At 40.3% G+C, this 23,107-nt stretch overlaps 1 protein-coding gene and 1 long non-coding RNA gene across 3 annotated transcripts in view; one reads left to right on the plus strand and one right to left on the minus strand.

Annotated features, from left to right (window-relative positions):
* Window positions 1-22,173, plus strand: part of rtn4rl1b (reticulon 4 receptor-like 1b) — a 128,091-nt gene extending 105,918 nt beyond the window's left edge. The window contains exons 2-3 of the mRNA XM_020087960.2: window positions 16,058-16,509; window positions 19,422-22,173. Of these exons, the coding sequence (XP_019943519.1) occupies window positions 16,058-16,509; window positions 19,422-20,306 (1,337 nt within the window). The 3' untranslated portion in view covers window positions 20,307-22,173. The remainder of the gene's footprint in view (window positions 1-16,057; window positions 16,510-19,421) is intronic.
* LOC109629977 (uncharacterized) lies at window positions 1,275-19,404 on the minus strand. 2 transcript variants are annotated; one of them, XR_011244517.1, is made up of 3 exons: window positions 18,453-19,404; window positions 17,092-17,215; window positions 1,275-2,473 (listed from the first exon to the last, which is right to left on the minus strand). It is a non-coding gene; the product is annotated as an uncharacterized lncRNA (long non-coding RNA). The 2 variants fall into 2 exon arrangements; XR_002202749.2 differs by lacking the exon at window positions 1,275-2,473 and adding an exon at window positions 10,167-13,571 and having other exon boundaries at window positions 18,453-19,403.
* Window positions 22,174-23,107: the final 934 nt, after the last annotated feature.

Below are 23,107 nucleotides of genomic sequence, written 5' to 3' on the forward strand. Positions count from 1 at the left end.
GCCAATCCTCACAATTCACATGTACTGTTTATACACTAGTTTAACAAGAAGACATTTCACAATTGTAATTGCAAATATTTGAGTCACGACTTCAACATGAAATTCTTTGATTTTAGTTTCAAGCTTTAATTTAGTTTAACTCACACACAAGCATTTCATCTGAATCAAGTTCTTTCAAGCTTAGTTTAAACAAGTGTTGCAGCTACTGTTAAATCAACGGACATTAAAAGAAAGCTTCTCTATTTATACGAGACCAGAGAGCATCTGCCCACCTTTTTTATATAACATGCAATGGTTAGTGAGCAATTTATCACTGTGCTGTGCACTGAGGCTTTAAGGTGGACACATAAATAATCACGATAATTATAGAGTGTACACTGGAAGTCACACAAGAAAGAGACACAACTTGTTTGAATGGAAATTACTTTCCAGGGTCTTACAGGTGAGTCTGACTAGATTTCCAGGTATTTATAATACACAAATTATGGATAATGTATTCATGGATTTGTATATGGTTTAACTCTAAATGAATTACACAGATGGATTTTCTCTCAAAATTTAACCTGTTGATTAAATAAATTGTTAGGTCCAGGGAACAGAGACATAAAAAAGATCATATGATATGATCGATTTAAAACTAAGGGAGTTAGACTGAATGCAGCAAATAAAGAATTAAAGGGTGAAATGTGTAGCATTTAAAGTAAAGTACATTAAGTTTCATCACAATTTTAACACACTGTAGTGGTGTGGACTATTTTCAGAGTAAAAAGAGGTTTTGCCATGAGCGGAGCAGCATTTGCATATACTGCTCATTTACTCCCTGTCTCTGCTGCCTTTCTACAAACATAAATGTGAGATGTAGTACTTTAACTATTGCAGAGTGGGAGTCAGTTTATCAGAGAGAGTGTTTCAACACTAATAAAGTTTCATTTCAAGCCTCGCAGTTGTGAGGGAATCCATGCAATTCTGACATTGCTCTACCTTTAATCATCTCTAACTTTGTACTAATCCCTGTTTCTCTAGAGAAGATAACCACATGGTGTTTATTAATCAGCCCCACCATCATCCCAGGCACAACTACAATACAGAATCCCCCACCTCTCCAAACCTCCTACACACTCGCCCACACATTCAACTTCCACTGCAGCCGAACGTGACTCCTTTTTTTTTTTTTTTTTCTTTTACCCCACAGAGAAAAACTCTCTGTAAAGAAAAGTGAGCATTTCCACAGGGGAAGTAGACAGAAGAGCAACCAGAGGAACATCAAGTGTTGGTTGATTTGCCACATAACTTTGAGTCATATTATGTTGAGGCCCTGAGAGGTTTCACTGACTGAACTCCCTCTTTTGTCTGACAGGTTTTCTTGATCTCTATGTTCACCATATTCACTGTGAAAAATATTTTTGTTAGGTACTGGACAAAAAAAATAAACTGAATGAAGAATTCCAAGCAACTATAACTTCAGTTCGAAGATCTTTTTTTGACTTTCAGACTGAAAGCAATGGTTTAAATTATTTAATTTCATAACAATTAATTGTTTTCTCATGACAATGACCATGACTTCCCCTTACACAGGGCGAGGCGTCATTTATTTTACATTATTCTTACTGTCAACAAATCCCATGAATAAATTACACCAGCAATGTATTAGTCAACAAAGTATTTTCTGACTTCCCTCTGGCATTCAGCCCCAGGCTCTTTCATCACTGAAAATGTAAACCTTTTAAAAAGGGGTGTGAAATACTGCAGACATTACTCAAACAGGAGCGAATAATGAAACTGTTCAGCTGCACATCAATACACTGAACAAGAATGGAGGTCTATCATACAGAGGAAAAGGGTAAATAAACATACGACAGGATCAATCAATATGTATTTTCATTAAATGTATTGACAGTGAGAAAGTTTTAGAATATTTCCCCCTTAAATAATGTGGTTGCCTCCACCTGACCAAACCATAGCTATAGTTGTGTTGGAGTAGAAAATAAGAAAATTCATTTTGTAGGACTGTAATAATGACTTATTTTATAATTTTGTTCAGGTCATTCAACCCTGCACATCAAGACATTTCATTGTTTATATAAATCATTTATTTCCATTGTCTGCTCTTTGGAAAGTACATTTTATCCCTTTTAAAACTGCTGCACACACACATCAAGTTTGTTATTTTGTCAACAGTGTGAGCTCAGGGGAAAGAATCACTTTGGCAAACTTGGCGTGTTTGAGTTTGGGCTTTCGCCATTATAGCTTCCCATGGTTGAGTGGGACCCGGTTTAACCTCTGAAACGGCCCGACCGACACCGCTGCCTGAGGCGAGAGCAGAACGGGTCGGCGAGAGAGGGCGACATGGTGGGGGGGGGGGGCGTTTGTGGTGGTGGTGAGGGCACAGAGGTGTGAAGATAATAGCCCCAATGGGGAGATATGCAAGGCAGGGGTGCTTTATGAGGCCTGGGCAGTCTGGTGTGAAGGAGTCCTGCATAGAGACACACACAGAGTGAAACAGTAATCCTCAACTTATTCACTTGTTTTACTTCTGGATCTCTTTTTCTCTTTTACTGCTTTTATCAAATTATAAATTATTATTATCTATTTGCAATTTTCTTCAATAGCATGGCCAAACACTAATTAACTAAGCATTCTTCCACAAGGTTCACAAGTATTCTGAATGCAACAAAAGGGAAAGCAATTCACTCCTCTATATACTTCATGGAATACAGTATTCAGCTAATAGAAATACGTCTTCTTTCTCCACACTCTCTTCTTCTGGATACCGTGTTTTTGTGTGTTGTTCTCAAGGTGGTTGTTCGTTTATATAAAAATGAAAACTTATACTATCGCATCTATCGCATATTCACTGCATATATGAATATTTTGTATATGAAGGTATATATCTATTTTTGGAAAAAGAATGTATCATTTGTATGTATTAAGCCCTATATTATAACATAAAGACATTGCCCAGACAGACACCATTAAAAAGAGAAATGACTGTATGTTCATGATATGATGAGATGAAAATTAATGATCAGGAACATGGAGAAGAAAAAGGTTTTCATGTATTGTGCTGCTTTTCCCTCAGGCTGTGATATGTTCTGACATATCTTTACAGTTTCTATGGCAATACCAGTATGTTATCAGTGAACACTGAATTTTGTTTTGGTATGAGGGAATTTGTATTTTCTTTTTATATAACATGGCTGTTATGTCTTTGTGCAGGGCTGTGTAGTGTAGCAGGAATGGTTGCTCTCTTTCCTATCTTGCTGTTGGCAGAACCGGGTCTGTTTTCTCAGGGATGTCGAGTGTCTGTGTCCTCCAGCCTCAGTGGCCAGACCGTTTGTCTTTCTCAGTTTCTTGTTACTCACACATAATGTGCCAGTTGGTATTTTCTATTCAGTGCTAAATAACAGAGTTTTTTTGTTGTGCATGTCCAGTGGTTGATGTACATTTCTTCATCTTTAGCGCTCCAGATTGTGCTAGAGGAGCTGAGGCTCATGCCCAGCTGGCTGATGGGATTTCTCTCCTCTTGGCGGCACAGAGATTGTGTGAGAGCTTTGGCGTTTAACCCCGCTGTGGTGTTTGATTCAAATTGGCCAGTGTCATAATTTTCATTTAAAAGAAGCCTACACTGTATGGTGTACGGTGATGAAGTGGCTTGCACTGTCACCTGACAGCAAGAGAGTTCCCCATTCGAATCCCTGTTGGGGAATTTCTGGCTTCCTCCCACTTTCCAAACACATGCAGATTGGTCTTAGTTTAAACAGGACTCTAAATCAACGTGCATGTGAGTGTGCATGTGAATGGTTGTTTGTCTCTACTTGTCAGCCCAGTGATATGCTGGCGACCACGGATACCCCACCTCTTGCCCAATGTTAGCTGGGATTGACTCCAATGATGATGGGATGAATGGATAGATACAGTATTAGTTCTTGAACTCCATTTCCTCAGCTCATCTGTCTCACCTAAGAACTTAAGGCTTGTTTACTGTTTTTATGTAACTCTAAACGATCAGTTATTTTCTTTAAGCTTTTTATTCGGTCGAAAAGGTGAAGTACTTTAAAATAATTAAGATGTTAATTAATTAAATTTAGCTCAATATCCATCGTTTTCCTTTTGTTTCTATCTAGATCTCCCCTCCTCTCTCCTCTTCTAGCTCTCTATACCGACGACCTCCCTGTCCCATGCCTTCGTTTCTCTGCCTCTCTCCCTCCATCTTTGAAATACCACACTCGCAATTTCATGTGTAAACAAACCCCTCACTGGCCCACTCTCTCTCCCTCTCTCTCCCTGTCCTTGACTTTACTTCTCGTTATCCGTCTTCAAGGAGAGATGGGGCTAAAGTGGCTGGAGGGAATCATGTTTCATCATCATCCAGCCATATGAACTCAGATGGAGCCTGACATCTTCTTTTGCAGTTGCTAGTCTGACTATCATGTTGGTTGGTTGTGAAATCTTATGTGAAATATTAAATGGGAAGGTTCCCTTTTTGGTCATACATCGCAAAAAGTTCAAGGGACCAAGTCATTACATGCAACGTAAATTAGTCTCAGGCCATCACTGTGGAGCGGGGGAAAAATAAACCACTTATCTGTGGAACGTCTGCAGCAAGGCACTTAGCTTTATAAGGAGAGAGGGGGGATTGGGAGAAGTCACCAGTGAGTGGTAGTTGCATGCAGACAGGCAGCTGAGAGGGAGGGGAAAGCACTCGCACAAGCTGAGTAGTGTGTGTGGTTCGCCTCCGGAGGGTTCAGGTTTACGATGGAGAGGAAGGAAAACAAAATAGAAACTGAAAATGGCAGAGCTGCAGCAAAAGCAGGAGACCTCACGACACGACACACCGACACGACGACATCTCGAAGAAAGATCGAGTGATTTACAGTGACTCTCATTCCACCTCATGGATAAAACACAGGCATGTGGGCAAAGTAACACAGGGAAGAAATTCATTATCGTGTTGTATGTTTTTAAGGTTTTGTTGATGGAACTCTTTGAAGTGAATCTTTGGTTCGGTGTTATGCTTTTTCTGTGACTCACTAAATCCCATAAGCTGCTATAGTATCTCTAACGGCCAGACCGGGGTTTCTTTAATCACAACTAGACAGTGACTGTGTTTTATCCAGCGAAGCCTCCTGCTTTGTAGCTTGGGGAAACAACCGCGGAATCAATTAAACAGCAAAGAGGAGGGAGGAGAGGAGTAAATAATGGCAGAGACAGGTCGTAAAGAGGAGCAGCCATTTACATGAGTCAGAGGGACATTAAGTATATCAATTTATAGTAACATAACAGGTAACACTCAGGAAAATACTGCTGGTTAGACTTTAAAAACATTTCACCGCGAGGGCTGGTAAATTCCTCAGGATTTTAGACTCAATAAACAGGCACAGGTATGAGAGCTTTTGCTAGATGGAGCCACAACAGGGACTCAAGGGCAACTCTAATACACTGCAGAGAATTGAGCGAATGGAACGATGATAAGTTATCATCCTCAGTTGGAGCTGGACTATATGAAACCAAAGACAGACTGAATGAAGACAAAACAGTGGGGCTAGAAAAGTGGTAAAGCCAAAATGGAATCCAATTGGGAGCGAAACAGTTCTGAATGTGATTTCATGACAATTTGACATGAAGTGCAGTAGTCTTTTTCCCCCTCACGCATTGTGAGAAAGTTGCAGTAAATGCTGAGTGTGTGTTTGCTGTGGGGGAGAGAGAGAGAGTCGGGGCCTTGAAGGTGATAAGCCCTGTAGAGGCCCCACTACATTAATGAATTAACATTACACCAAGATCAATGGGGAGGCTCTCAGGGTCTGAAAAACTAGACTTAATGAAATGGGATTACTCTCTTAAGATCAAGGTCTTCCACTTCTATTCTGCCCCTCAGCTGCTTTTTGCCTTTCTTGTGTGTTCTGTTGTGTTTTCTCTCCTTGCCCACTTTCTGAAGAAAACACACAAATTCAAATTATGTCCACAGTCTGACAAGGCCCCTCTATTCAACAGGTTTACATACAAAGTTTGTCGGGAAATGTGAAAGTGCTGCACAGCTTTTGTTGCACTATGATTAGGGGAGAGAAGCAGATGTAAAATTATCACCGAACGTGTCTTTGTCTACACGTTTCAGCGGCATGGTGTTGCGGTGGGTAGCACTGTTGGCTTGCAGCAAGATGGTTTGTGGTTTGAATTCTGGTTCGGCTTTTTGTGTGGAGTTTGTGTGTTCTCCCCATGACTGTGGGGGTTTTGTCCAGGTACTCTGGCTCTACAGTCAAAAGACATGCAGATTGGAGTTGGGTTAACTGGAGACCCGATATTGACCATAGATGTTTATATGACCTGGAGACCTGTCCAGGGTGTACCCCACCTTTCACCCAATGTAAGCTGGGATGGGCTCCAACCCTCAAAGGGAGGGAAGAATAGAATTTGAGACTATGCACTTAAAAGCTTTCCTTCAGAAAAAAGTATTATATAATTATTAAATATTATTAAAAAGTATTATATTTAAAATTTGGCTTAGAAAAGTGAATCCACAGCAGCAGCATCAATGTGTTTATCTATTAGTTAATTTAACAGGAGCCAAGCTCAAGAAAACCATTTGGCCGGAGTTAGCTATATAGCTAATTTGCATCAGCTGTCCCTGGGCATGATTATATAAAATCCTGTCAGGGTCAATGTCAGCGTCATTGCCAGCGTTAACTGCTTCACAACAACAACAACAACAACAACAACAATTCCAATTGGAACGACCAGGAATTTAAACATATGCAAATAGAAACTTCACAGACAGTTTCTGCAGCACAGACCATGATCTGTGTTCAGCACTTTCTTCCAATCACTCATAGGCTCTCTTTCAATATACTATTGCATTGTCATAGCTCCTAAGACTTAGAGTGGCCTGTTCACCAGTATATTGGTGATTGGATTGCCTGTTGGAACATAGTGAGCATGTTAAGTATACTGAGCATATGGATCAACAGCAAAGCTCACAGGGCAGGAGTTGTTTGAGAAGTTTATCTGAGTGTTTCAGTATTTTTGAGTCTGGGTCACCAGTCTAATCTAGTGTAACTGCACTAAATCTAAGCTAACTACCCGGAGTAAACAGAGTATTCATTCAAATATACTTACACCTGCTTCATATAATATATGTATTAATGAACCAAAGCATATTGCTTACTTCATCATTAGAGTGCACATATACATTTCTTTTTACACTCTGTATGCAACACTGTCGAAACGAGTCAAACCTCAGACGTGCCTTTGCTCCCCCTTCAGCCTTTTAGCTCGCACTACTGTCTTTTAGCTCTCGCTACTGTCTTTAAACTCACTCTTCTGTCTTTTAGCTCGCACTTCCATTACATGAGTCCTTTTGGTGTCGTGGCCATTTTGCTGTCTCTTGAACTAATGACCCACGGTGCATCGCCCGTTCCTCACACGCTTTTCTGCTTGCTTTCACATCTCTACCTGCCTCTTTGGAGCCATTAGTTAATACTGTTGAAAGTCTCTGTATGTGTGTGTGAATACCATTACATACATGGAGCAGCAAACTCTCACCTGGTATGAATAATTGATCAGTTGAATATGGGGCGCTTGAGGTTTGTATGCCAGGAGGCAGCTGATGCAGCAGGATGGTACAGTTTGTCTTAAGAGTCACGTAAGAGGAGGTGGAGACCAGTGTGGTGGAAAACGCCACTTCTCAGGCGACGTATGTAGGTCTATACTGGCCTGATGATTCCTAAGGAGGGCTGTGCAACTTCTAAATCATTAATCCAGCTTTTAGTGGCATGTAAAAGTGTGTGTTTGTGTCTCCAGGGTTAGTGAATGTTATATCTACACATGTCAACTCAATGCAATTTTTCATAGAAGATTCGATTAGACAAACAAAGGCTGAGACTTTACATCACAACAATGTGCGATATTAAAAATATGAGGGCAAGATGGTGGAGCACAAAATTGTTGAGGAAAAAACACACCTCTTAGCCAACAAAACACTCAGCAACACAATTTACCGCTTTTCTTTCCTGTTGAAAAGCAAGCGGCACAATAACAACTCTGCATCTAAGACAAATTGAATATTTGCCTGGTAAAAAACATGAAATTATTCGTGTTATCACGCAGACATTGTTAAGTCATGCTGTAAATTTGTCTGGCGCCGTTCTTATGAGGATTGTAGTGTTTGAGCCGACAGGTATCTGAAATGAAGGACACAGGAGCAGATTTAGATGCTATTAGACTGTTTGGAACATTTGAAACATAATATATAACTTGATTTTTTGTTCCACTGTAAAAAAACATCCAACAAAAGAAAATAAATGTTTTTTTAATTTTGGCTGCAGCCGTGCACTGGCCATCCTGAACACCACAGTCATTTTTGAACTCCGTGGGGAAATGTCTCTCTTTTGTTTTGCCCCTTCAACAGAAACATCTAAGCACGGTCTCAGTTAAAGAGCAGCAGCCCTGGAGCTAGTAATGATTTAAAACCTTGCTTAGTTTCTTCATTGGACAGATGCTCACTGACACAAGGCTTGAAACCGGGTCATCTGGTTCATGGAGTAACGACAGCACAGGCGCTACAGACATGTTTCTTTAACTGTGCAATAAACAGATCTCTAACCTCTTCTACATCGGTGTCATCAGAACAGTTCAACAATATAAACAACGTGTTTGATTCTCTCCTTTTCTCTGCTTGTCGGCTCGCTGTCACACATCGTCACCACGACGCAGCTGTTACTGTGACAGAGGCACGCAATGATTGGCAGCGCTGGACTCTGTATTTGACATACTTGCGCATGATTGAACGAGACGCAGTAACCGGACGAGCCGGGCAGACCGACAAGTGTCCAGCCTGCTGCTGATAGCTATTAACTCAGCCCTGTACTCACAACACACATTCTGCACAACAGAGTTAACTGTAACTAACAAATCAAGTGTTTGAACCAGGATGCAGAATGTTAATCTGTGTGATTAGAGGCTTGGATGGGACTGGTCCCACTACTGTGTAAAAAGGCAACCTAATTAATGGTTAATTATCTACATGTTTAATTAAATCAAATAGTAAATTCTGATTTAATCCAGATTTACTTCTGCCCACTTGTGTGCTTGTGTGGTAACCCACAGTCTTTTTCTCATCTGTTTACTAAGTAATTATCTTATCATCAACCTATTTTCATTTATAAAGAAATTAGACATTCTTACTGCAGTTTTCTCCTTTAATTAAATTCATGTTATTATTATCATTTTTTAACTTGTCAAAGAAGAACAAGTGGTACGAATAGGACCTTTTGAACACATTTACCAGTTTGAGAAGCAACACATACTTAAATTGTTGTTAAATGAACATTCAACAGTAGTTTTCTGATTGACTCATCACCACAGCTCATGCTGGTGGGTTTTCGATGCCTCAAAGACCCTGACAGTACTGCTTTACTTGCACTGGCAGCAGTCAAAGCTAATTTTTCTCAAGAAAAATGCCAAAACATGCGATTCCTGAAGAGTCTAGAATAACTGGTTGATAGTCAAACACAAGCCTGTTCAACATGTATCGAGAAGCTTTTCATTTAGGTCTAATGTAACTTGCCATATGCTGTGATAACACATATTTACCATCCATGTTAGGTGCAGTGAATGAGACTTATTTCTCTCCATTTGAAGAGCTAAAGATCCGACATTATATTAGACACCTCCAGGAGCCGTAGACCATCAACCATGGAAGATAATTATTTGTCACTCCACCAATAGGAAGTGCATTATAGATGCTCTCACCTAAATTGAACTACATGAACTATATATGAACACACATTGGATGATTTATATAGGTTTGGTGGAGCCATTAGTTTAGTTGGGCCAGTGCTCTGCAGTACTGCCACGGGAAACGCAATATATTTGAATCATTTGGCTTTGTGCTGTCATGATAATTTAGTTGGTAGCTGACAGTGTTGCCCCGACAGCAGTGATTTGGTGAGCGTTCCTGTGTACGTTTGTGCTTCGATGGAGTGTGTGTGATGCATGAAAGTGTGTGTGTGTGTGTGTGTGTGTGTGTGTGTGTGTGTGTGTGTGTGTGTGTGTGTGTGTGTGTGTGTGTGTGTGTGTGTGTGTGTGTGTGTGCGGCATCCATCAACGTTTAACAGAACGCGGTGGAAGCGTGACGAGTGTAAGACCTGCAGGCACAGATGTGTCTCTCCAATTGTAAGGAAGTGGAATCAGCATCTACTTTGTATCCATTAAGTCTGCTCATTAAAATGTCAGTATTAAACATCATGGATAGCTGAGCTAACAGCTATAACAGCTACCTGCCTCTCTGCCTGGCTTCTTCTGCGTCGTGCTTTATTCATCTGCACACCCTCAACAAATCCTCATCTTCATTCTGCACATGCTCCATATGGTGCAGCTTGTTTGGATGAGTTATTTTTAGGCCCTCTTGATTCCTCAACCTGAGAAACACTGCTGTCACTCACACCATCTCTGGCTTTTTCATGTTTAACTTCCCTCTGGTTTGTTGCTTGCCTAATGCGTTATTGTGTTGAATAAGCATCATAACTAACCCTCTGCAGTTGCAAGAGTCTATTCTATTGAGGTGAGAGAGAGACCTCCCACACAAACTTCTTCTCTCGCTAACTGAAGTTTCTCTCCCTTTTTGAATCTGAAGATATTCATCGACAGAGCCACATCATTGACCGGCTACTGCTGTTCACAATATTAAACAGGCCATAAAGTAGCACTTAGCGGACATAAATATCAATACTGTGGAGAACAAGCTGCTCCAATTAACCCTGACACTGTGATGTGATGCTGATGTGACTGGGCCCCAGTTTCCAGCTCCAGCTTTAGCCCCAGCTTTAAACTCTACCCGTTCCCCCGTCTCGGCAGGAATAGAATCACAAACTGTGTTGCTTAAATTTAGGCCAAACTGAGAAAAAAAATTATCAAACAATTAGTGTGCAGGAAGTGATGACGACATTGAAGTTGACAATTTGCAGATGCACAGCAGACACTGTGCCGACAGACATGGCTCTGATGAAAAATGGAGCAGAACAACCAAATATGAAATCAATAGCACAAGTCCCACTGAGCCTCAATATCCCAGAGTATTAAAAAGTCTTGTTTATGAAGAACAATGATGAGGTAAATGAGGTAAAAGTTGACTTATATGTAGAGATATATTTATATTAGAGATATATATCTACCACAAGAGAAGATGGAAGAAAAAAAACTGTCAGAGCAGAAAATACTCATCAGAAAGAAACCCTTGATATTTTTTAAAAATTGACTGTATAGGATAATTACCCAGCTCTGTGTGACCTCATTTGTGTAGTGTGTTACCATGAGATATGAGATGAGACCAGCTCCAGTACAGACAGAAACACAAACGCACACATACACACTCATGCATCTGCAGCAGATGGGATATCACAGCAACGTGATATATTTCAGAAATATTTCGAGACCTCAGCGTTGTCGTTGTTCTCCCCCATTTTACTTTCATTCACTAGAAAAATAGTCAGGGAACCTTATGAGGCTATATTGCCTGCAGTGGGGCCGGGAAATGGCAAATTAGACGGAATCTATTACATTCTGCAGTTGGCTGTAAAAAACAAAACAAATATTGCCGGGCAGACCTGATGCTGGTCACAGCTGTTGGCAGGGTCACTCATGAGTGAGTCTGCTGTTCAGTCAAAAAATAATAAGAGTCATCAGTGGTTTTTGCAAGGCAGAGATTTTCTTTGCATATTGTAAAAAACAGCTTGCGTGAAAGCTTTAATTCCAATTTTGCTAATTAAAATAAAATAGTCATTGACCCACACTGAAAATGTCAGGAGCTGATGATCTGTTTGGAGCATTGTTCAGTTTGCTGTGAAACCAAAGCTTATATAAATAAACATAAATAGAAAGCAAGTTTATGTAAAACTTATAATTTATTGATGTGACTCCTTATAAATATTGCTCAATTTGTTTTCAAGTCTATTAAAAGATGCTTGAGATTAAACAACATATTTGGGATGTAAACAAATACAAATACATAATTCAGATGTAAACATATGATGCACGTGAAATAGAAAAAAAAAAAAAAACAGCTTCCACATTTTTTGCAGTAATATTTTAGTTAATCTTAAATCTTAAATTATTTTAATAAATAGTCTGATTAAGTCTGGCACCATGCGTGATGCATTACAGATCATCGTGAGTTGCTTTCTTACTTTATTGACATAGACACTTCAGACTAACTCGGCCTCTTCCTAACATACAATGTTTAGAGTTATACAAAATGACCACCAATCTGACCTTCAGTTCTATCTCCTTTTATTAGCTAAACATCTTAGATTACTTTTCTACTTTTAGAAAGCATGGTTCGAATACAAATCAAAAGTTCATGATTTACAATATCTGACTTTGTTGGAAGTTAAACTTATGTGTATAAAATGTAGTTGAAAAAAATTGAACACAGAAAAACTTTGGGCATTTACATATTATAGTATTAAGTGAAACCTTAATTCGATCCACAGCGTGAAAGTTCACCAGAGTTTACCATTATTAACCGCTATATGCATGAACATGACCGTAAACACCTTTGAGTGTGGAGCCAAGACGTTATTTAGAATCAGGTAATAACTGCAGCGAAAACACCAGGGTGCTTATCAGGGTCTTTGGAGAGACACAGGAAATTGAGTTTGTCCAGTCTAATGATGGACAGAGTCACACAACTCTACAGACATACCATTTCCCTCCTATTAGCAGAGATGTGTTATTCATGAGGGCAAATCTAGTGTGAACTATGTTTCATTGATATTCCACTCAGTCCCTTCTCATTGTCTGTCGAGGGACCCGCACCACTCTGTTTTATTCATCTATTTATCCACTTTCTTTTCACTCCCCAGAAGAAAAAAGAGAATCTGGTGAGGACAGGGTCGCGGTGTCAAACGTGATTCTCCCTGTAAGGAGCCATCAATAGCATCTGCCATCAGTAACCAGTAGGCAGGGAGAAAGGGTGACGGAAAGCTGCATAGGGAAACACTTGGAGGTGAAACACTTGTGCCGAGAGTCTTAATACACAGCCCAGACTCCTACCAGAAATAGATGCACATTTTCCTTTCCAAAAACCTATTATCTCTCTTTCAGGGCCTCTCCTTTATTCTGCCAAATTCTAATAGGCACCATTTGCATACATACGTTGTGTCCAAAGCTATTTTTATAATACAATTTGAGCTGAATGGCTCATTGTGCCAAAGCACAATGTAGTTATGACACACATTAATTTCTTACATTTCATTTAAGGACAGCATTCCCACACAATACTTAATTCTTCATTTGTGCTGAAAACCAGTCTCCCTATTCAAAGCTGTGTAAACAAGCGTCAGTCAGCCTTTTATGCTTGTCACACTGACACAGTCTGGCCGCGTTCAGTCCCAAACCTGATCCATGTGTTTGAGAATGTATGTCTTATTGTAGCTCTAGAAAAATACAAATGGTAAATACGTACGGCACATGTGGCATTGTGTTGCGTGAATGCGAGTGTTGGCAGTGTAAATACATGGGGGCTGAGACCAGTGAGCTGGCAGGTGTTAAAGTCTCCAGTGGAAGTGCATGTTCTGCCGCTGTAAAAGAGAACACACAAGCTCTCAGTGCTGCAGAAAACAAGGAAAAGAGTGTACGCTTCTCCCCAGTCACTCCATCTGCATGCGGAAAAGATCGTACTTGCAGCATCAAAAAGAGCCTCCACATCATAAGTTCACATCTTCTAAAGCCTCACCAGGGATGAAGTTGAAAGATTTTGGTTTTGTTCATAGGGAATGAAAAAACGACATTAAACTCCATCCCCATCCTTTTAGTCTCAATGTTTTTCTCAACAAATAGAGCGGTGTTTGGCAAAGCAGTAAAAACAGCCATTTGAGAGGATTAGATTAAGCAGGGTAAAGAATCTATTACTTTGTCCTGACAAGCTGAGCAGAGTGAGAGGCGAGGAGGTGCATCCTTATGTGTCCAAGATGATTAGCAGATCACTGATTCAAATTGTCTCACTATCTAGGCAGCATCTACATTCTCATTCCCTTGCTTATCTGTGTGTCTCTCACCTTCTCGGATAATTTCACTATCTGGTACTTAATTCCACTGAAGTCATGCATTTAATGGAAATAGTTTAAGGCCCCGAAAAAAAATAATTTTAGAGTGACAGTAAGATCAGATTTATGAATAATGGAACATCCTGCATGAATTCCTGCTCAGGCAGGTGATTGAAACAAGTATCATTTCATCTCAGAACAAATGTAAAAGGCAAAAGAAAGATTAAATTTCCATCATTTTGTGCATTATTTATAAAAGAAGAATCTTCTGTGAGGGTCAGTAGTGTAATAAAATGTGAACCAATACCAAACTAACTGACAGGAGAGCGGCGTCTCAAGTTCCCAGTGGCCTCTGCTTTATGCAAATGTTCCTCAGAGAGCGGCTGGGAAATTTACTGTGCCTTGTATTACTTATTTATCTGATAAATAAACCAAACATGTAATTTGCGAGAGTAATGCAAAACGTTTTCGTCAATTTACTCAGTCAATATAGGTGCCAGGCTTGATACATCTTCATGGGAAGTCGACTGTGGAGTGACAAAATAGTCATACATTCTTGTTTGGTCTTGGCAGCCAGCAACAAAGTGAAGATGCGGGTTATGACATTATAATGAAAAGTCTAAATAAAGTGCTCTCATGGAAAATCATGGGCTCAAAAACACAGCGTTTCACCTGCATGTGAGCATACACTCAAATTAAAGTTTCTGACAATGTTCAACCGTGAATAATCACCTCATTTAGTGGGCACAGTTCTGGTTCAGGAGGATGCATACATTTCCATTGTCGCCCAGTGGAGGGGTTTAACAAATAGGATTAGATCCGTGCCCGAGCACACTCCCATTCAGGTGACATGCAGCTCTGCGCTCCGGCTCTGTGGCTAGACGCAGAATTACTGTTAAAGGTCAGTGGAGTCAGACGCTGAATGTCACAGCTTAGCCACAATTTGGCAAGAAAATACATTCAGATAAATACGCTTGTCTCTCGGCGGAGAGTAATTCAGCAGCTCCTGAATTCTGAGCATTAAGACCCAGGATTACAGGGTGAGTTCAAAGGCAACAAAGGCATATCGATTAGTGGCAGTGAATCAGGTCTCTGCCACGCTGTGAATAATAAAATGAGCACAAGACAGCCAGGGGTTGTCAGATGGAACATTCGTGATGGCGGCGGGCGGAGGGGGGTTTGAGTTGTGCTCATTTTAGATGAGACTGTGGATAAGTCACATACCCTGTCTCAGGGTTCTGGGGAATCATGACACCGATCGGAAAGCGCCTCAGAGCAGCTTACTACAAGTTTAAATAAGCATTCCATGCCCCATTTAACAGCTCAAACAGACTGATGACAGGCACCGCTCGATGCAGAGTAGTACCAATGGACTTAGGCAAGAGATTGCACGCTTAATAGTGCATCTCCCTAAGGTGGCAGAATATTAGAGGGGATAACTGTGCCATGAGTTGAACAGATAAGAAAGACAATATCTCTGCTGTGTGAAAACAAAAACGCTAAATGGACCCGTGACGAGAAACACATCCCCAACTGGCACAGAATCACATGAGGAATTAATTTGCTAAATCACAACCTGACTCATCAAGGCTTCTGTTTGGTGCTCTTGTATCCTGACCTGATCTCAGCACATACTGTAATGTTCATTTTCAGCCTCGATATCCGACTATTCAAGGGTTTGCTGTGAAATTTAGTGCAGACATTCATGATCATGACATTCAGATTTGTGGTTCAGGGTGAAATCTTCTGACAACTGCATGTGATGGATCGATTACCACGACATTTGCTGCAGATATTAAGCATCATTAGAGGATCATTAGTGATCCCTTGACTTCAAACTATGATGATATTAAACATGGTACATTTTTCTCTTGCTAGCATGGATAAGACTCTTGAGTGTTATTAATTTACTGTATATTTCTTCTTTCCAGATTCTGAGCTATACCAGAGGGCACTAAATCTAACTTTCAAGTTAAAAAGGAACTTAAATGAATTTCTTTCTTTGTATGTGTTCACTACAGGCTGCGGGCTGGAGTTCCTGCTGGTTCTCTGTGGACTTGAGTTTTCCTGGTCCTGCCCTCGTCACTGTATCTGCTACACTGCACCCACCACTGTCTCCTGCCAAGCCCACAACTTCCTGTCTGTCCCTGAAGGCATCCCTCCCGACAGCGAACGCATCTTCTTACAGAACAATAAGATCCACCGCTTACTTCGGGGCCACTTCAGCTCAAACACAGTCACTCTCTGGATTTATTCCAACAACATCACATACATTGAGCCCTCCACCTTCCACGGCTTCACACTGCTGGAGGAGCTGGATCTGGGAGACAACCGCCACCTGCGCTCCTTGGCTGAAGACACCTTTCACGGCCTGAGTCGGCTCAATGCCCTGCACCTCTACCGATGCGGACTCAGTTCGCTTCCTAATAACATATTCCAAGGCCTCAGAAATCTGCAGTATCTCTACTTGCAGGTAGGCTTTATGTTTCTGGTTCATTGTATCACTATAGTTGGCTGTCACTTCAACTCATGTGCAATTCAAATACAACCATGTGTGATATTCTGTGTAAGAGGATACATGTGTACCAAAAATCAAGTTGTTGATATCGATAACATGAAGTTTCCATGATTCTCAATACCCAATTTGATACGGCAAAAAACAAAGCAATAAATCCAAATTGTTTCCCTGTGCACTTTTTATATTTTCTTTAAAGGTAAACAGTTCCTCTAAAATCAACTAACAATTTAAATTTACATTGAAACAAATGAATTACAACCAAAAACATACGGATCATTTTTATGTCCATACCATGTAATTAAATTTAGCCTGAAATATTTCAGTGACCTGTTTTTGTTACTCTTGTGATTGTAAGTGTATTAATTTGAGTTAATTGACTTGCTTCATTAAATTTAGTGGTTAGCCTTAATATCAGTTTTAAATGGACTTCGTGTTAGTCTCGGGCACAAAAAAAAAAAACTTATTTAGAATATAAACTAAGATCTCAGGAAAAAAGATATAAATCTTTTGTGACATTCTGTGTGATTTTCCTCCTACCACTCTTTAAATGGCACCAACATCCACACATCAGCGTCCAGGTGAAACAAGGGCATCGACCAGCATGATGATGATGAAGCAGTAGAATAAGAAGCGTAGAAATCATCCCTTAAACAAATCCAGCCTGCAAACAAATTATTTTATAGTTCAAATATCTCTTTTCACTTCATACTGGCAAGACTTACAATAACTATAATAAAACACTTGCGAACTCTCTCTGACCCTTTTCCAATTTGCTCTCAGTTTCTAAATAGCACTCATTGTACATTCTCATTTCACAGTGTATACATATCAGTTTTAACACAATTTAAGTAAACACAAAACACACAGTTTCACTTGAGCTATGCAGCAGCTATGAATGTTAAGCTTCTAGACCTCAATCAAACCGACAGGAGTGGGCAGCGAAACAGCTCATTAACATCAATTACAGTATTTGCACTTCACATCGCACACAACATCCTGACTGGTGTTGCTCTCCCAGATAGAAGAAATGATTTGGCTTGGATCTGACCTGAACCCGTCATTTATTCTAGGCCGGATCAGCAAAACAGGCTTGGGCCCATGTCCTTTGGCACAACGGGCAAAAACTCTGGGGGATCCGTTCTGTTTTGTCTGGGCCACGTCGAGGTCAGCTGCAGCCCAGATGAATTCTCAAGACCAGAGTTGGGCAAGATAAGAGAAACTGGATCCACGCCATTATTGGATAAATGTGCCAAAGGACAGCAGCCCAGGCCTGTTTGGTGGATCTGACTCAAAAGCTGTATTTGGCTCCAATATGGATTTTATAAACATTCAATATTAGTACTGAATACATTTTAAGAATATCAATGTCTTGTGTTATGTCTTGCTTGAACTACTAACATTGAAATGTTCTGAATAACTGTCAGAGAATGTTTCTGTTCAGGACGTTTTACAAGGAAACCCTTTAATAAAATAAAGTTAAAAATAATCACTTAGCTGCATGAAGCTATGGGGTTTACTGTACTGAACAGTTTGTTTGTTTTTAAAGTAAAATTAAAAAGAAAGAAATAATGTATTGAACTCAGCAGATAGAGCCTTAAAGTTACATTCAAAATAATATTGCACATTTTTTACATCAGTCCATCTTAAAATCTAAATTTTGGATAAATATGTAAAATAACCTGTGGTAAACTTTCACTAATCGGTACATTTACAATTTTCTGACATGATATTTGATTTGATTGGTCTTCGTTGTGGTTTTCATGAGCAACACTTACAAACACTCAAATAACAGAATTCATGGCACATTAAAAAGTTTCCCGAAGTAAATCTTAACTGAAACAGAGCAACAGGCAGTGAACTCTTGTTTTGAAAGAAATCTAATTGACAGCTGAACTCACCTGGATGATCCTCGTGGTTTGGAAGCGAGCACACAATGAAGTTTGAGCTGAGGAGAACTTCTGTCTCACAGCTCGGGGACACTTCAGTAGTTTCCTCCCTCTGGAGACACTGACAGCTCCAGACCCACTTTCACTCTTGCACAGATTGCTGAAGTTATTTAGTTTTCCTTCGGACCAAACTTGTTCGTGAACATGTCTCCTCTGTGTGCAGCAGCTCAGCAGGTGATGCATTTAAGGGATTCCTGCAAGCTACGTAAACTACCCACATCTCCAGACGATGCATTTAATGAACATCTGTAACTGTGTAAACTATAGAAGGCAACCTGGTTTCCAAACATATTGGCATTCAGTTTGTTCCCATGTTTAAACAGTAGCTCACAAACACACAGCACAACACAAACTGATTCCCAAATGCTATTCATGGTGTGCAGACAAATAACTAACTTACCTTTCTAGAGGTTCATTAGTTCTGGGTTTTCTTGGTTTACTGCATTCACTAGACTGATGCTAACAGTAAGGCCTCCAGCCCAAACAAAACACACAAAGCTTATTGGAAAAAGTTTTTTTTTAAAAGCATAGATTTGCAAAATATTCTGTTCAGTATCTTTTCTCTGTGGACATTTTATTTATGTATATTTTCTTTAAAGGTAAACAGTTCAGCTTAAACCAACTCACAACTTAAATGTGCATTTAAACATCTGAATTACAACCAAAACCATACAGACCATTTTAATGTCCATACAATAAAACCAAATGTACCCTGACATATTTTAGTGACCTGTTCTTGTTACTCTCTTACGATCGTACGTGTATTCCTTTGAGTTTCTTTACATTGAAAGGTTTGTTAAACTTATATTTATACAAATGCCTACAGACAAATATTAAATTTATAGTATTACGTTACAATATTTGAGTGAAAATACTGCATAATGTATAATAAGTGACTGCATGCTCTCTGTCTCTCCTCAGGATAATCACCTGAAGTTTCTGCAGGATGACACTTTCATGGACCTCCACAACCTGAGCCACCTGTTCCTGCATGGAAACCGTCTGTGGAGCATCAACCAGAACACCTTCAGAGGCCTTCGAGCCTTGGACCGACTACTCCTGCACCAAAACCAGATCGAGTGGGTTGACCGCCTGGCCTTCCATGACCTGAAACGTCTTACCACCCTCTTCCTGTTCAACAACTCCCTGATACAGCTGTCTGGACAGTGCCTGGACATGCTACCTGCCCTTGAATACCTGCGCCTCAACAACAATCCCTGGACATGTGACTGCAAGGCCCTGACGCTGTGGGAATGGTTGAAACGTTTCAGAGGGTCAACCTCCTCTGTGGGCTGTGAGGCACCAGCTGATATGGTCGGGAAAGACCTCAAAGAGCTGCGCAAGGAGGATTTCCCCAACTGTTCACCAACTGTTCCTAACTCTGAGTCCAGAGCCCAGACTAACAATTTATCTGGCACAGTGAATCCGTCTATGAATCGCAGCATAGCGGTGGGCTCTGGGCAGACCCACATAGTGCACCCCTCCAGGCCCGGACGCTCTCGGAACTGCACAAAGTCTCGTAACAGGGTGAGCAAGGGGAAGGGTGACAATGAGGTCCACTCGAAGGAGGTCATGGCAGACAAGGAGGATTCGTCCCCAGATTTCACAGACGGGGGAAAACATGACCACACGTCCCCAGATGGCACCGTCACGAGGAGGAAGCACAAGTGCACCCCCCGGACCACTGTTCGCCCCCCTAGTGGGGTTCAGCAAGCCAACAGGGCATCCTTATCCCATTCATTGCTACATGTCTCCGCCCTCCTTGTGGCCTTGATAACAACAAATATTGACAATATCCTCCGTTGACCTTCAGAGGGTTTGCTAATGCTAATCACAAAAAACACAGCCCTCAGACCCTCTCTTGCTCCTGCACTACAAGGCCTGTGTGTCTTATGTATGTGTGTGTGTGTGATTATATGTGTAAATGTTGTGTAGGGGGCTTAACTGTCCAGACTGAAAAAAAATCAGCACAGAGACTCGCAGCACAAAATATGGAGGGACTGAGAATGGAAAGATGAACATAGACCAAGCTTGCACTGCCACTGAAGCCACTACAATTTCATCTCCCTGTGTCTCATCATCAAATCTATTTTTGTAACTTCTGTTTTTCCCTCAGCTGGAGCTCACGGAACCAACATTTTTGGTGAAAAGAGAGCGAAAGGATAAGAGATGACAGAGCAAGTGAGGTAAAACTTGTTGTTGAGCTCTGAGACAGAGGAGCTTGGTCTTTAAATGATCATTCCAGCTTTAATTTTCGGTTTTTAAGTTTCTGTCAAAAGATACAAAGGAAAAGTCGACGGAGCTGTAAAGCCTTTGGTGTCAGTCTTTTCTTGGTCTCATGCTTTCTGCCAAATATATTTTTCTGTTGCACCCTTAACAGTATGTCCAAACATGAGTTTCTCAAACATACAGAGGGACAGTGTAAACATGGCAATAAATTGTCTGTCAGTGTGAGAAATGGGAATGTGTCTCTCTATTGGAAATCTATAGCCACAGATGTATTAAGGCCATAAGCAGAACAAGCAGTTTGCTCATACACTGTATGAACCTATAACAAATCGCAATTTTCCTTTTTAATTCAGGTATTGCAACAAGCTTTCTGCCTATTTAACCACATTTCTACACACAACTCTGCTTTCATCTTCACTTACTCCACTTTTCTCCCTCTGAGCAACTGAATAATAAGCTGCTAATTGTTTTTCAAGATGACGGGGAACTGCCATGTGCTATTTTTATTTGCTTGCAAAAAACTGTCTCTGGTTGATCAAGCTGTGAATATTAAGGAGTCTGTCTATATCTTGTGTCAGATGTTGTTCTTTTAATTTTTCTAAGACACAAAATGGACCTAGACAACAGGAGCCTTAGTGGCCCGAGGGTCCACCGGGGCTTTCTCAGTTTCCCACTGAGGTCGTGCTGGGCTGATCCCTCCTCAGCACAGGCGTACCTCCCTCGTTGAGAACATGTGGAAGATGTTTTTTTCACATAACTTCTGAGGAACACAAGAACATGAGGAGGAAACAATGTGCGTGTACCTTACATGACTCATGATGAGAAAAAAAAAGATTTTAAAAAATTGGAGCATTGGCAAAACAGGGATTGTGCAGAGAGAATCTTGCCTCTTAATTAACTGACGTGATTGTCTGTGGACGTGAGGATCCAAGACCAAGACAAGTGCTTCTGAAGGAGTAAGGGGAAAGCAACACAATGCAGACTGACAGACGGACATCTTGTTGCACCTCTGGAGCATTTGTGCCTCTCTTGTATCCACGGAGAAGATGGTGTTTGTATCAGTGATGTGAACTGTACCATTAGACAACGGAGACAAGGACTTCTTGCAGTGCTGATATTAATCATTTACTGTATTACTATGACAAAAACAATATCAGTGACATCAATGATGATAACAGGGTTCTCTGCTCCTCCTGCTGTCGCGGGGGAGTCTTTCAATTGTTGATTTCCTGGTGATTTGCTTATTTACGTATTTTTTCATTGTTATATTTTTAGAACCTTTACTTTGTTGATGCACAAATTCCTCACCTCCCTCTTTTTTCTTCAACTGTATGCCTCATCATCCTCTTTCTTTGCCATACTTCAGTCGTTCCGTAAGTTATCATCGGAGAACAACAGTACAAAAATGTTTATAAAGATATTAAAATCTATATCTTCTTATGTCTACCGTTGCAGTCTGAGTCTGTTTATTGTTGCGTTTGAGGTTTTATGGGCTTATCCAGAGGAGGTAGAAGGCACACACGCTCAATTCCCTTCTACAGGCTCTCGTTTCTTTTAATTCATTTATACCAGAAATTGATTCTGTCAGCAAATTTAGCTTTTCTTTCCTACACCCTGTTTCCCCCTCTGTCTTTGCTCTGCAGTGCAATCTGTCTCCGCTGATCAGACCTCGCTGTCTAAACTATGGCTTCGTCCTGCAATGTCTTTTGGATTTATGTGCATTACACAGTAACTGTTACAGAAATATTTGCTGCACATGGGATTTTATCAACAACACACATGAAATAAGTACTTTGCCACCTGGGGGGGGGGGAAGAAAATTCATGATTTACTGCAGGTCAATAAATCATTTAAGAAACACTAAGGTTATTAATGAAAGTGTCACATGGAATCTGTAGATATTCCAAGCTATTATTATTATTAATGGACCTTTAGAACATAAATTCTATTTCCTTTTCTCTAAATATCCCTCATCGTGATAGAAATTGATCCACGAGTAAGTGTTCAATTTAATTTTTTTTTCAAATTCTTTTAAATGATAAATGAGCACAGAAGGACTGGTGATATGCATGGTTAAGAGTGCTTTGTAATTGTGTTTAAATTGATAGCTGGTCTGGCATCTGGTGTAACTACTCTTACTCTGCGTCTTTCAATGGTTTTGCTTTTGTGCTTTCGTTAACGATACTCATTAAATCCTCTCATTTTGGTTGTTTAAACATTTTATTCTAGGAACTTACCAAAAACCAAATGAAGAAATTAAATTAAAAAAGCTAAAACTAATTTTATTACACTTAATCTTTAACAAATTGGCCTACTCATGCTGGTCTGAATAAATGTATTTTAGTTGATATGGATCCAAATAGTGTATATGCAGTATA

This window comes from Paralichthys olivaceus, chromosome 11 (assembly GCF_024713975.1).
Source record: "Paralichthys olivaceus isolate ysfri-2021 chromosome 11, ASM2471397v2, whole genome shotgun sequence".
In the NCBI taxonomy this organism is placed as follows: domain Eukaryota; kingdom Metazoa; phylum Chordata; class Actinopteri; order Pleuronectiformes; family Paralichthyidae; genus Paralichthys; species Paralichthys olivaceus.